This window comes from Pelophylax lessonae (assembly GCF_965119305.1).
Source record: "Pelophylax lessonae genome assembly, chromosome: 1".
Classification (NCBI taxonomy): Eukaryota; Metazoa; Chordata; class Amphibia; order Anura; family Ranidae; genus Pelophylax; species Pelophylax lessonae.
Window position 1 is genome coordinate 622,352,338 of NC_138768.1, and position 15,289 is coordinate 622,367,626.

Sequence of the window (15,289 nt, forward strand, 5' to 3'; positions counted from 1 at the left end):
GAATCTGCTGATCTCTTTCTGTTTGTCACTGAGAAGATCCGCCTGCTTTGTTTCTAAAGCAGGTGGGTCTTCTCTCCGCTTCCCTGATGATCAGGGGAGGGCAGCGGCAATTGGAGCCGCTCCTCCCATGGCTGGACTCCCGCTGTGTCTAAACAATCACTAGCAGTCCAGTGACGTAGGTCTACGTCGCTGGACCCAGGGGAGCCGCACTGCCGCAGTAATATTACTGTGAGCAGTCGGCAAGTGGCTAAACTGGAACATAGGCAAGGATTATAAGATAAAGAAGCTGCACACGCCATAAGTGATTACATCATCGGCTGAAAGTTCCTAAAAAAAACTGAGGGATTAGTATCACTTTAATATCTTATGAAACAAATTGCAAAAACCTTTCAGGGGAAATAATATAAGAGATCGATAGGTCATGTCTGTTTTTTCTTGTTTTCTATTATCTTTTAGAATCCCTGTGATGACAAGCGACACCGTGATATATGGTCAAAAGAAAAAACTTGTGACCGTTTACCCAAATTTCTTGTAGTGGGGCCACAGAAAACCGGTGAGCAGTCTTTTAGTTCTAGAGCATTTGTTAGAAGTGCATTTTACATCTCTTATTTTCTCTTATGCCAAGTGTGAAAAATGTAATGGTTGGTTTGTGGATGAATCAGAGACTGTTCACTACGGAAAGTGAATGTTCAGGGCACTTAGTAAATAAGGTGGAACTGTGTTCACTTTGAATGCCTAATCATGTGCAAGGGAAATAAAATAAAATCAATATTTTTTTTCTTGTAATAATTGTACTATTGTGTATATGTGATAAGTGCGCTTTTTCTGTTGTGGTTATTAATAAATAAAATTATTAATAATATTTTCAATATTAAACAATATCAAATGGTGATAACTGTGTAAAACAAAGTTTAAACACAAAATGCATGTGAATAAAAATAAATCAATAAATTAATTAAAAGAGTCCAATTTCATGAATCTTCTTTCAAAGTGATGATAGTGATGAAAGGTGAGAGAATCAAAACAAATAAATGGTGATTGTGATATCCCTCCACCAGGTGAATTTCCTCCTTACCCGGCGGAAAAAGGTAGGAGCCTTAGATGTATCCAATTTTTCCCATTGCTTGTATAATGTAATCCACCTTTAATATAGTGCCAACACCACTGTGTATAAGTAATGGCCTCTTACCATAGAAAAGACCTTTTACGTTTGTGGTACACTCATATATAGATGGCGCTATTCCTTCTTAGTCTGTACAAGGTGCACGGCTCCCTCAGTTGTTTCGGCAAAGATAGTAATAACCTCCGCTATCAGCTGTAATGTCTGTCAGCCGTCTCTCTGTTGTCCCCCGTGTAACCGACAAGAATCTGAAACCGGAAGATGAATGAGGCTTCTATGGTAACCATAAACTTCCTGCTTTGCATCAACCAATAAAAACGGTCCTTTCAAAACCGCCAAATTTGTTTTGATTCTCTCACCTTTCATCACTATCATCACTTTGAAAGAAGATTCATGAAATTGGACTCTTTTAATTAATTTATTGATTTATTTTTATTCACATGCATTTTGTGTTTAAACTTTGTTTTACACAGTTATCACCATTTGATATTGTTTAATATTGAAAATTTTATTAATAATTTTATTTATTAATAATCACAACAGAAAAAGCGCACTTATCACATATACACATTTTTACCCCTTTTTTCAGTAGCAGCTTTTTCACAAGATCAGTGCACCCCCCCTTCTTTTCATAATAATTGTACTATTGAAGTAAATACAGTTGCTTTTTTGGTAAGCTCAGTGAACATTTGCTTTGCAAAGAGAACATTTATTAGTGAACAGTGAATCAATCCGACAATATCATATTAATAGTTAGAAATTACTTTTAAAAATGAATACTGCTTTTTTAAGCTGTCTTTTACAAACCTAAAGGATGAAAAATCCAAAAGTGAAGAGTATATTTATATAAGGCCACAGTCACATGGCCTTCTAGGGCTGTATACCACCCAGATCAGCTTCTTTCTATGGTGGGCACACCTACAGCTAATTGTTTGCCATCAGTTGCAGCCCCCCCACCCTGTACAAACAAATGACAGGCTGACAGACTCCACAGCTGTTCACACGTTATCACCTGGGGATTGATTACATGAGGTTAAGGAAAGATGAGTGTCCGGGATTGCTGCACTTCAAATTTATTAAAAAAAATTATATAAAAATATACAAATAGCAAAATGTTCCTTTACGACAGTTTCGGGCCATAATCATTCATACCCTTCCTCAGGTAGGAACACATATGTACATGCTATATTGTCAAAAGTATTGGGACGTCTGCCTTTACATGCACATGGACTTTAATGGCATCCCAGTCTTAATCCGTAGGGTTCAATATTGAGTTGGTCCACCCTTTGCAGCTATAACAGCTTCAAATCTTCTGGGAAGGCTGTCCACAAGGCTTAGGAGTGTTTCTATGGGAATGTTTGACCATTCTTCCAGAAGCACATTTGTGAGGTCAGGCACTGATGTTGGACAAGAAGGCCTGGCTCACAGCCTCCGCTCTAATATATCCCAAAGGACTTGAGGTCAGGACCTCCACCCCAATCGTACTCACTAATGTCTTTATGGACCTTGTTTTGTGTACTGGTGCACAGTCATGTTGGAACAGAAAGGGGCCATACCCAAACTGTTCCCACAAAGTTTGGAGCAAGAAATTGTCCAAAATGTTATCTTCACTGGAACTAAGGGGCCAAGCCAAACCCCTGAATAACAACCCCACACCATAATCCCCCACCACCACCAAATGTTTTGGACCAGTGCACAAAGCAAGGTCCATAGAGACATGAATAAATGTGTTTGGGGTGGAGGAGCATGACCTTAACCACTTGCCGACCGTCGCACGACTATCTACGTCGGCGGTCAGCCCCTCACAGGCAAACTAACGTAGGGCTACGTTGCTTGCTTGTGAGGGTCTAGGGAGCGAGCGCGCGCCCCCGGAGGCGCGCTCCCGCTCCCGCGTGGTCACGGACCCCCCCGCGCGTGTGACCAGCGGACCCGATGTCCGCCGGCCACTCGGCGATCGGCGGGGGAGAGGGAGAATGTCAGGCAGCTTGTGCAAACAAGCTGCCTGTCATTCTCCTCGCTGCAAAGACACTGATCACATGGATCTACTATGTAGATCCGTTGATCAGTGTCCTTACAGCTGAAGCCACAGCCAATCACAGTAGAAAGCACGCCCCTAGGGACACACACAGCCCCTCCCTCCCAAATAAAGTTAACCCCTTCACTACCAGTGTATTTTTACAGTAACAGTGCATATATATAGCACTGATTACTGTAGAAATGTCACTGGTAACCCCAAAAGTGTCAAAAATGTCAGTCAAGGGTCCGATCTGTCCGCCGCAATGTCGCAGTACCGCAAAAAAAATCGCAGATCGCCGCCATTACGCGTTAAAAAAAAAACCAACAAAAATGACAAAAATCTTTCCCTTTGTTAGTAAACGCGATAACTTTTGCGCAAACCAATCAAAATACGCTTTTTGCGATTTTTTTTTACCAAACATAGGTAGCATAAAACAAATTGGCCGAAAATATTAAAAAATTTTGATTTTTACATTTTTTTTGGGGGGAATTTCATATAAAAAAATGTGAAAAATATTGTTATTTTTGCAAAATTGACTCTCTTTTTTTGTTTATAGCGCGTGATCAAAAAATCGCACAGGTGATCAAATACCACCAAAAGAAAGCTCTGTTTGTGGGAAAAAAAGGACGCCAAATTCGTTTAGGTACAGCGTCGCACGACCGCGCAATTGTCCGTTAAAGTCACGCAGTGCCGAATCGCAAAATACCCCCTGGTCGGAATGGGGGTGAAATCTTCCGGGGCTTAAGTGGTTAACCCAATAGAACAAACTTTGGGATGAAGTAGAGTATATATATGTGTATGATTGTGTCTGCCTTTACACATTACAGCTCTTCACTGTGTATAAGTGTATAGGTGAATTTCTGCAATGTATAGTAGACGTGAGATTTGAGCCCATAATCCTCAATGGAAAGTAAAATATACACGTTCACATACAAATAAAAAAAAAATAAGTTAATCAAAGCTCTATATGAGAGGAATTGTTCATACATATTTGTGTTTTTATTCACATCAAAACTTCTCTGTTACACTTGTAACCATGTGTATTTATATAGCCATAAATACTCTCAGTTACAAGTATCACAGGATTGTAGGCCCCCTTTTGCCACCAGCCCTGTCCCATTGAGGCCTGGACTCCAGTAGACCTCCGAAGGTATGCTGTGGAAGGTATGATGTATCTACCACCAAGCTGTTAGTAGCAGATCCTTTAAGTCCTGTAAAATGTGAGATGGTGCCTCCATGGATTGGACTGTAACGTTAGGTTAACAAGATAATCAATGTTATTCACTTAGCCTATCAGTGGTCATAAGGTTATGGCTGATCGATGTATATACAACCTGCTCCACATATTGTCATAGTCATACATTTGTATTGACTTCACTGTCAGCTTCTTTCTGTGCTTCGATGAGAAGCATAGAGCAATATCTTCACTCCTTCTTTACTTTTTTGCTGGCTAACTTGAAAGTGTGCTGTGGACCCTCTAGTATTACTGTTATCAAGTACACTTACATATTTATAATAATTAGAAAACCACACTCAATACAAGCAATAAAGATTTACAAACAATAATTCTCTAAAATTAGGTTTTTATTTGCAATTTCATCTTAAAACCACAATTTTATGAAATATATACAGTAATAAAATAAGTTCAATAGATCACTTATGGGTGTTTAGATATTACAGATAAATATACAATATTTTCATACATACACCCTTTACTTATATTATTTATGCTATATGTCTTTTACTTTTTGGTATGTACACTATGTTCAATAAGCAAACATGTCTTTGCTTTCAGACTGCACCAGTAATTATATAAAATATATTTAAATATAAGTCTACTTTTCATCAGTTCTGCTAAATGGCCATTACTGCAGAAGCCTATCTTTTCCTAGCTCAGGTCCTGCGATAAAACTGGATCAACTCTAGAGATTTTTTTAAAATAAAATTTAACAGTATGACCACAAGCAGCTCATCTGGCAAGTAGGCAAATTTGTACTTTCAAGACTTTTTCTATAGTGGCCATCTACTACCTTTTTGCTGGAAAGTGTCCTTTGATTTATTTATGCTTTTCAGCATTCCTTCTTACGCAATTTATTTCTCTATTTGTGTTGACAGTAACAATATGGATGCAAAAGCAAGTTGAAAAATACACACGACAGACAGCTGGTAAAAATTAGCACCTCAAAACATGTTATTTTTTATCACCTGTCACTACCACTTGCCAATTAGATTTGTTTTAAAAAAATATTATAATGCAGGAACAGCTGTCAGCGAAATATCGACTTTCTATTAAATAATATTTTTTAAATATACAGAGAGAAAATTGTCAAACATGAAAGATCTTTAGAAAAAAAAAACTGTCTAGATGTATAAATGCATAGAGCTCATTGTTAATATTCCTCTTGCTTTTGGGGATGATGTATTCTATATATTACTTACCCAGGGAATGCATTTTGCATAAAGTTGTAGTGGACTTAATAAATGAAACAGTGGCAAACTTTTCACAAATAAAGCAAGCAAAGCTGCTGGCAGACAATATATATTGTATTATATAATACTGTATATATTATATATGCTGTACATCATTTGCCACCACTACCCAAAAGAAGTATACTTCACATTTTTTTTAAAGCCTGTCTTGAAGAATTTCATAGTGTGGGAGATTTACTAAAATTATAGTGTGCAAAATCTGGTGCAGCTCTAACATAGAAACCAATAAACTTCTGGGTTTTATTGTCAAAGTGAATTGAACAAGCTGATGTTAGAAGCTGATTGGCTACCATGTATAGCTCCACCAGTTTCTGAGAGCTCCAGTGTTCATAAATCTCCCCCTGTATATTGTAAATTTATTCTACTATACCTAGTTGTTGTGATTGAGCATCCTAAAGACCAACTCCAAAAATATTTTTTTTTAACTCTCGTTTATGCTGTCCCCATTTAAAAAAGAAAATCCAGAACCCACTAATTCCATACTCAACTAATGCACTCCCCATCTTTCTCCCATGGTCATTTGACTCACTTTCTGTGAGCACAGGGCATCAAGGACATGCCAAAGTGGCAAGTCATCACATTGACTTTATTCACAGACGAATGATGCAGAGAACAGGGCTCATATGTTATGTAGTGACCATCCAACACTGCTGCAGAAAGATGAAGGAAACAAACCGGGAAATGTCACATGATCAAAATGAAGAAAATTTCAAAATAGTTATGTATATTAAAAATTAAAAGAATGATGCAGGGTGTGTATTTTTATATTTCAATATTTTTATTGAACAAGATCCTACAGTAATAAGTATATCAAATAAACAATCGCCCATTCGCGTGTGGTCATTATAGCAAAAACATATGGCTGTAGAGAACAAACAAACAAAAATAAAATAGACCATAGTCAAATAAACAAAAAGTTGCAATAGAATGACCTCAGGTAAATATTCCAACATAAAAAAGATAATAATCATTATCAGAAGATAGAAAACATGACCCTGAGCTGCAAGGAACCATGTACAAAACAGTTCTAGACCATAATTTGGATATCAACCAGGTATAAAAAGGTACAGGAATAAATGCATAGTATAAGGGGGTAGTGAGGGCCCGGGGAGGGGAGAGTATGAAGGAGATGATGGATGGGGAATGACAGGAAGATTCCTGAACGTATATCTGAGAATATTGTCAATAATAGAGCCATATACTGTAAGGCCATAAAGACATCCTGGTACAACCCAGAATAGACAACAGAAAAGAAGGAGAAGGGAAATCAGAATAAGAGGAAGACAAAGAAAAAAAATAAAAGGAAAGGAGAGAAGAGAAGAGAGTCAATTCAGAGCCCATAAGGAAAAAGAGATATATCAGATCCACGGATCTCATATCTTATCGTACTTCTTAGTATTGTTATGAAGCTTATGGGTGAAATTATCATTGATCATAATCCAGTTATGTTTACAAGGGTGTGTATTTTGAGAAGGTGTTCAGGATGGTGTCCGTCCAACCTAGAGTTAGGATCTCATTTGTGTTACTTCTCTCATGCTTTTGACCTTTAAAGCATTAATGCACGTTAATAACTATAGCTTATTTACATTAGTTCAACAAAAAATAGATTTAACAGAAAACTGATTTTGTTAACTGCAGGTACTACGGCTTTATACCTCTTCCTGGTCATGCATCCTGCCATCTTTAGCAATTCTCCAAATCCAAAAACATTTGAAGAGATGCAGTTTTTCAATGGAAATAACTACCATAAAGGTGTGGATTGGTAAGTTTTCTTTTTTTTTTTCTTTTTGTGAATGATAGATTTGATAGATACATTTTATAAACGCGTATTTCCCTTGACATATATGCAAACCCAGTAACTAAAATGTCATATAGCCTTTAATGTAATTTTAAAGTTGTTTCATTATTTTTAAATCAGCTTTCAATAAAATAATACCTGGTGATCCTGCTATGATAGTCTTTGTTCAGGCACTTTCTTTCAAAGGTTGACAACGTTCTGTTCATGTACTATAGTTGTACTCCTTTGTTGTCACCATGTAGGTGCACAGGCTTTAACCTCCCTGGCGGTATGATTCTTTTGGATTTTAGGTGCTGAAAGCGGTACCATTATTTTAGGTGCTGAAAGCATGTAATTCTTGTGAATGAGCAGCCCAAACCAACTGTATACATTTATTATACATATTATATATATATATATATATATATATATATATATATATATATATATATATATATGTATGTATACATATATTATGTATACATATATTATATATATATATACGTATATATATATATATATATATATATATATATATATATATATATATATATAATGTATACAGTTGGTTTGGGCTGCTCATTCACAAGAATTACGTGTGTATATATATATATATATATATATATATATACGTGTGTATATATATATATATATATATATATATATATATATATATATATATATAATATGTGTGTGTGTGTATATATATATATATATATATATATATATGTATATGTGTATATATATACGTATATATATATATATATACTGTATATATATGTATATATATATATATATATACTGTATATATATGTATATATATATATATATATATATATATATACATATATTTACATAAAAAGTACAGTAAAACTGCAGGAAAGGGCACTGGGGGGTAATGTAATGTGATTTTATTTTATTTTGAATGGTATCAGTGTGTTTGGTGCATTTTACATTCGAATTTGCCGCCGGTTCCACCCCCCGGCGGACGTCACGTCGCCGGAGACGGAAGCCGGGGCTCGCAGACGATCGGGAGAGAGCTCCGCCGCCGCACACCGCTCGCAGACATCGCTGGATCCCGGAGAAAAGGTAAGTAAAACCTCCTCCAGCATCCAGCGATCTTCCTAGCGCTACCCCGAGTGTGACTCGGGGTTACCGCTTTTGGCACTAAAATCTTACCCCGAGTCACACTCGGGAATACCGCTAGGAAGGTTAAATGGAAAGTATTAGTGGCTGTTTCAACACATAATGCAGGCATGGTCCATTATTGTTACCATCAGGAAACTCACCCTGAGAAATACCATGCAGCCATTGCTGGATGGCATGCATGTAGATAGGAAATGGCTGCGAAGAGACTGCCGGAGAGCAACATCATCAATCATTGCAACAAAAATATGGACACATTGTGAATTAAAGCATTAAAAAAGGCAAATGCTTTATAAGGCATTTAGTAAAGTAAATGTCATTCAGTTAAAGCAGAATTCCAACTTTACCTAACTAGCCTTAAATATGTTCCCTCCCCTTTCCTAATGCCTATGCGGACTAACCTATGTAACAAAAATGTATATACTTACCTATACCCATTTTCAGGTCACTCTGGTCCGGTCACATTATCTCCCCTATTTCAGCCAGCAGCAGCTGGGCAGTTTTGAAACTACAGTACTTAGGGGTAAGCTTGAATTTTACTTTAAGGGCTCCTGCACATGGGCATATCAAAAAAGCTCATATGTATCCTGGACCTTGTTGCCAGAAGTTTTCAGAGAAATCCAGCTTAAAAAAGCATGCAATGGCACGTGAAAGACCAGTCACCCCGCACAAGGAATGGGAGCGGAAGTGACCATTCTTTATTACAGAAAGCTCCTGAAAAGAGGGAAAGTACAAACGTTACCATCATTCAAATAAGAATATAGTCTGTACATGGCTCTGGCATTTTTACAATCTTTGTTTAAAGTGACTTTGGTTTAAAGAAAAAAAATCTATTCAAGTATGTATTCTTAACTTTAAAAAGTACCTTTTAATGCTCTCAGGCTCCTGCTGTAATCCAACTTCCTGTTGGAGGGTGACTACAATTCTTCTCCATGGTTCATCTGTATGTAGCCACCTTCTCTTGCCTGCATCTGAGATGGACTTTGGACTATGAACTTTTGGATTTGTAATGTACATAGAGCAGTGTACATGACCCCAACTAACATGCACTGCTCTTTTCAAACAAATGAAAGTGAAGGAGAAAACAAGAGGTTTAGGGGCTCATGAAGGACATTGCAAGGAGCTATAAACATAAAACATAGTAAGAAACAGTAATTTCATGAACAATGGAATGCAGGAACATTAAGTAATGAATATGTATTGATTATTTTTGAAAAATAAGGACATTTTTTTAGTGTCACTTTAGGCCTGAATTACAGTTTTAAATGTCCATGGCAAATTAAATGTGCATCATATATTCGAGGAGTGATAAGTCTAATTCAAAGTAGTTGTAAACCCTTATATATATATCAAGTGATGTGACTAGCCTCAAGTAATAAACAGAGATGAAACAAATCCTCCTACATAGGTTGTACCTCTTACAGGCAGTCCTCTCTCTTGTACAGCCTCCTAAAGCGCACATTTTACACAGTATTTCTGAGCTTCCTGAGGCAGAGGAGATCTGATGTCCCACAATGCACAGCATAGAGAGGAGAGCTAAGTGTAAATTGAGACCTGAGTGGAGGGAATGGACACCCTTCCTGCACAGTCCAATAGAGAAACATGCACAACTGAGGCTGTCAGTCACCTGCTGTGTACTGGGGGGGGGAGAGGGGATAGAGCCATTTCCTGGAATTGCTTGGTGCTTGCAAAGACTCCTAGAAGGAACTCATTCAGATAGCAGAGAGATGACAAAGCAGACAGAAATCACACTAGGTGCTTTACATACTATAGAAGGATATGCTTTGGTGATTTTTCATTTATTGGGTTTAACACCACTTTAGGCTAAAGTTGGAGTACAAAGGGTAGGAAAACAGATTACTTGATATAAACTTTCATCTCCTAGACAATTAGAATACATACAGTAACAGTAATAGACACATCAAATAAACTATCTAAATTTAGAAGAAATATATAATTATTATTATTATTTTTAGAATCATACTTACCGATGCTGCATCTGTTCCCTGGCACCTTTAACACTGAGAACCAAGTTATTCAACACCACCGATTGCTTGGTTCTGACAGCTCCCCGAGCAGAGACCTGCTGATTGTCAGTCATCAGCTCTCTGCTCTGCCCCCTCCTCACTCACTTGAGTGGTGGGCTGTTGGGGGCGTGACTGGCTCAGGAAAGGTCTAGGCTCGTGGGCGGTTCCTGACTCTATGGTCATGATGACGCCTAAACCTGAACCTGCTCTATGACATCAGCAGATTGCAGACTTCAGCCCCCTGTCTTCTATAAGTGGCACATGAGTGCAAAATGAACTGCATCCCTGTGATCCACAGGAGAAGTACAGCCGAATGAGCTTTGGCTGTACTTCTCCTTTAAGTGCAGCACTTACATACAAAATGCTTATGAAAACAAAACTGTATAAAAAGGTGAAAACAGTACATAACAGGCAGATGGCGTAAACAATAAAGCAAACAAGGCACGGATAATTGTATCAAATGCATAATAGAATGTGCAAATAGCAAATAAGGCTGAAGGTTGATATTTCAGAGTGCAAACTGATCCTATTATTTAATGGTGGGGGTCCACCTTGAAAGATGTCCTGGAAGACTTCCCTCAGGTCTGTGTGTCCAAAATGTGTTGCTATTCAAATCCACAAATGTACGTCTATGCAAGTGTGTATATCACTTTATATCTTTGAACAATATTGGGCAACAAGGAGCCAAACTCCAATCAAGCTGTGCCTATGAATCTGAAAAACAGGAGCTCTCTTGAGCAAACCAAGATACTACATTACTATAAGAACAATAAAACAGAGCTGATTTCCTTTCCTCTGCAGCAAAACAGTCTTCCTTTCCTTTGTCTCATGTGAGTCAGAGATCATAAACTAACCAAATACGAGGCAAGCTCCCCTGTGCCCACTGACTGTGCTGTGTTTCAACAAACTAATACTGAGCTATTATTTCAAAAGTGAACAGTAAAAAGTGGCCATTGTATCTAGACCTTGACATATTATATATGCTTTCACATATCAATCATGTCTATCTTGGTTTTCTTTTATAGGTCATTTTCAGCAAGTTTCACAAGTCTGAACTTTATTCCATTAAGTCAATTTATTTTACTTCTGTTGACCATTGATTACTCTGTACCTTTATAAAACCTAACTTTCACTAACCCTGGGAAGCAAAATGACTGCTAGACACTGCTGGCTTGTGCTGAATTACAAGCAGGGCTTTAATCATTACCTCAGCTATTCTTAGTTGACATCTAATAACTTGCTTTTCTCCAGTCAGCTTTTTGGATGTGAAGTTAAATTACAACACCCAGGAGATCTTAACTGTATTCAAAGTTTATTTTATAAAATGTCAGACATGGGGGTGTTTAAAGGTTTTTCTTTGAATTTATTTATTTTTGTAAAATAATGAAAGGAATGATCAGATCCACAAAATACAGAAGCCATCTAAAGATAGGATTTGGGCAGTTAGTGAGATAATTCAGATGTTCATAGACTATTATGTCCATGTTTTTAAGCCTTGTTCTAAACACTCTGCATGCTAGACTTACCTAAAATCACTAAGTGAAGATTATTTGGTCATAGTGATTTAATTCATTACATTAGATAGTTACTTAATTTTTAAGAGCCACATTCAGTTTATACAGGGAAAAAAGATGGGCTTAATATTCACAAAAGTAATGTTAAAAATAGTGCACTTGAGGTACCTCAATGTACTCAAGGAAAAGACTAGAAAAACCTAATATAAACAAATCTCCAGGACCAGCTGGCTTACACCCATGAGTCCTCAAAAACTTAGCCAAGTTATAGCCAGGCCATTGTTTAAAATTTTTAAGGAAAACTTACTGACTGGAATCGGACCATCTGATAGTCCAAAAGCAAATGTGGTATTGATATTCAAAAAAGGAGTGATGTGTATACCAGGTAACTAGAGACCAGTCAGCCTTACATCAATAGCATGCAAGGCATGAGAAAGAATTGTTAGGGACCAAAAGTGAATATTTGTCTGCAAAAATGATATCATAAGTTACACTCAGCATGGATTTTTAAAGACTCGTTCATGTCAGACCGACCTATTATTGTTCTATGAGTAAGTGAACAATAATTTGGATAAAGAGAAGCTAATGGATGTAGTTTATCTGAATGTAGCTAAAACATTCGATACTGTTACGTGCACAGTTTTTTTTTTTGAAAATTTTAGAAACTCTTTGGTACCAGTACTGAGCTCATTACAAAAGAAATTAAAAACGAAAGCATGCGCGTTATTGTGATCACAATTCTTATTGATGGTCATTGACCCATGGTCTGTTCAGACCCCTGGAAAAAAAATGTTAGTTTACTCATAGACAGTTCCTACATATCCATTACATCACACAGACACACCCATTCATTGAGATTGAATGCAATACGTTATGGATAGGGAGTAGAGAAAAGAACCATACATTCGGAAATAAGACATGGAAAAAAAACTTACATGTAATTTAACTATGGCCTAAACGAAAACAGACACAGCAAGTCTGTTTTGTCAAATTTTTAACCTTTTTGAAATAAAGAGAAACATAAAAAAGAATAATACCATGAACTCCTAGTACCTAGCCTAGGATCCATTACCTTTGTTAGGTGTGTATGTTTTTAGGTATATATATATATATATATATATATATATATATATATATATACACATCTCTATACACCCCTGAGTTGCTCAAAATAGCACAAGTTTCTGTCTAATGATTAAGATATTTTAGCATTCATAGCCATGCAAGCAGCATACATGCCTGCTATGGCAAGACTTTTGGGCTTTTTATTCCTTTTTGGTGATGTTTACTTGTTCTTCAAATAACTCCTGGACATAGGCCCAAGGAGATTCTTTAATTTTAGCATCACCGACAAAATCATTACTCTTATGTTTAAGAGTATAAGTTGCTACAAAACTTTCTAAACTGGGCATGGCCATCATCACCCCTAGAAAGTATGCACAATTGGTAGGCTAAAAATAAAGTCACCTTTCCCCTGTACTATACAGTCACTTAGAGTAAAGGCAAGTAGGAGAAAAAAAAAAAGAAAAGAAAGAGAGGAGGGAAAAAAAAAATATTAGAAAGAAAAGAGAAAAATACCAATAAATACATAGAAACCCCAAACAAAGAAACGAAACAAGTTTGAAAACTTAAAATGTGACTCTATATTCTTGGAGACATACAGATACTTATCACAATAATCTATCACCTTCCTTGTTTGGGTCTCCACCCGGAACACAATAGGTCACGTACAATAGAGCACGTAGCCAGCTACACCCAGAAACAAGCCTCTAGGTAGACAATAGAATGGTAAACAATGTGGTGTTTATACCAATGGGTTACCTCCCAATTCAGTTTGCAAAAGGTAAACAGTCTTAAATCTAAAGATTATGCTGAATGCAACCTATTTTAAACTTTTAAAAAAAACTTTATCCTGATATTAGCTTCAATATCCAACTTTCCACAGTTTGGTATTTTAACGTGGTTCAAATCAGACCTACTGTACCATGATTCTGCCAGATAGTTTGTAATCTGACCACCATGATGAACAAAGGCTACCAAAACTCATTGAACTTTTTCATCAACGTACCCAAACACAAGACAAGACCAGCTTATCAAGTTTGTTTGTTATTAAAAACACAAACAACAAAAAAAATAATGATACAAAGATTAAAAAAAAAATAATAAAAAATTAAAACCGACTAAGACTTGTTGAAACTTGTCAACAAAGAACACAAGAGAACGCCTGGATCAAGCTAGTCCTTTGTGTCTTGAAAACAAAAACCAAAATAGTTCAAAGACAAATAACAAAAGACCAAAATATTTAAAAAAATTGAATAAAAAACTATTAAAACCAAGAACACCAATTTGTTGAACTTTTTCCTCAACAAAAGCACACCACAGGAAGCCTGCAACAAGCTACCTTTGTGTCTTCAAACCAAAAACTAGAAATTGTGAGATTTTTCAAAACTCAACAATAAAACAACACCCTTTCGGTGGTTTTCAAATAACAACTTAATTCATGTAGCCACCACAAGAAATGATGCTTGGTAAGCTTACACAGAACAAAACAAACAATAAAAACAAAATTTTCCCGTTAAAGATATATCCTCCCAATTACATTGATCGGTATGTAAAAGTTAATCTGACATATTTAACCATAATTATGGGAAATTTTTTCTTAAAAAAACTCTGTGGTGTATCTTTCCTAATACCCACTAAAACAATTTTTCATTGTTTTTCCTAGATTAATTGTTGTGGCCTTCAGACTACCGGAAAACTGCCTCAGTTTAAACCCAGCTCTATAACCTTACACAAATCTTGGACTACCGGGAAACTGCCTCAGTTTAAACCCAGCTCTATAACCTTACACAAATCTTAGTATTTGCTGTATCAAATATTTTCAGACTGATAAATGCTTCATGGTTGCCAATTATGTTACCAAAAATCTATGAGAGTTAATTTATCTCAGACAATATTTGGGTTAATAATGAGAGTTCTATGACTGTGTGAAAACTTTAACACAACAATTATTTATTCGTATAAGGTTTGCACAGCCTACGTAATTTACAACAATAATAACTATTGTACATACTACACAATGTAAAATATCCCTAGTTTAACTGAACAAATACAATATATAGAGTATAGACTCATATACACACACTATGACCGACACAAATAAAATATACAATGTACCCTTAATCCTTACTCCATAAT

General features: G+C 36.4%; 1 protein-coding gene across 1 annotated transcript in view; it reads left to right on the plus strand.

Annotated features, from left to right (window-relative positions):
• LOC309543913 (bifunctional heparan sulfate N-deacetylase/N-sulfotransferase 3-like) overlaps nucleotides 1-15,289 on the plus strand; it is a 392,778-nt gene that overhangs the window by 319,566 nt on the left and 57,923 nt on the right. The window contains exons 8-9 of the mRNA XM_082243003.1: nucleotides 457-553; nucleotides 7,266-7,389. Of these exons, the coding sequence (XP_082099129.1) occupies nucleotides 457-553; nucleotides 7,266-7,389 (221 nt within the window). The remainder of the gene's footprint in view (nucleotides 1-456; nucleotides 554-7,265; nucleotides 7,390-15,289) is intronic.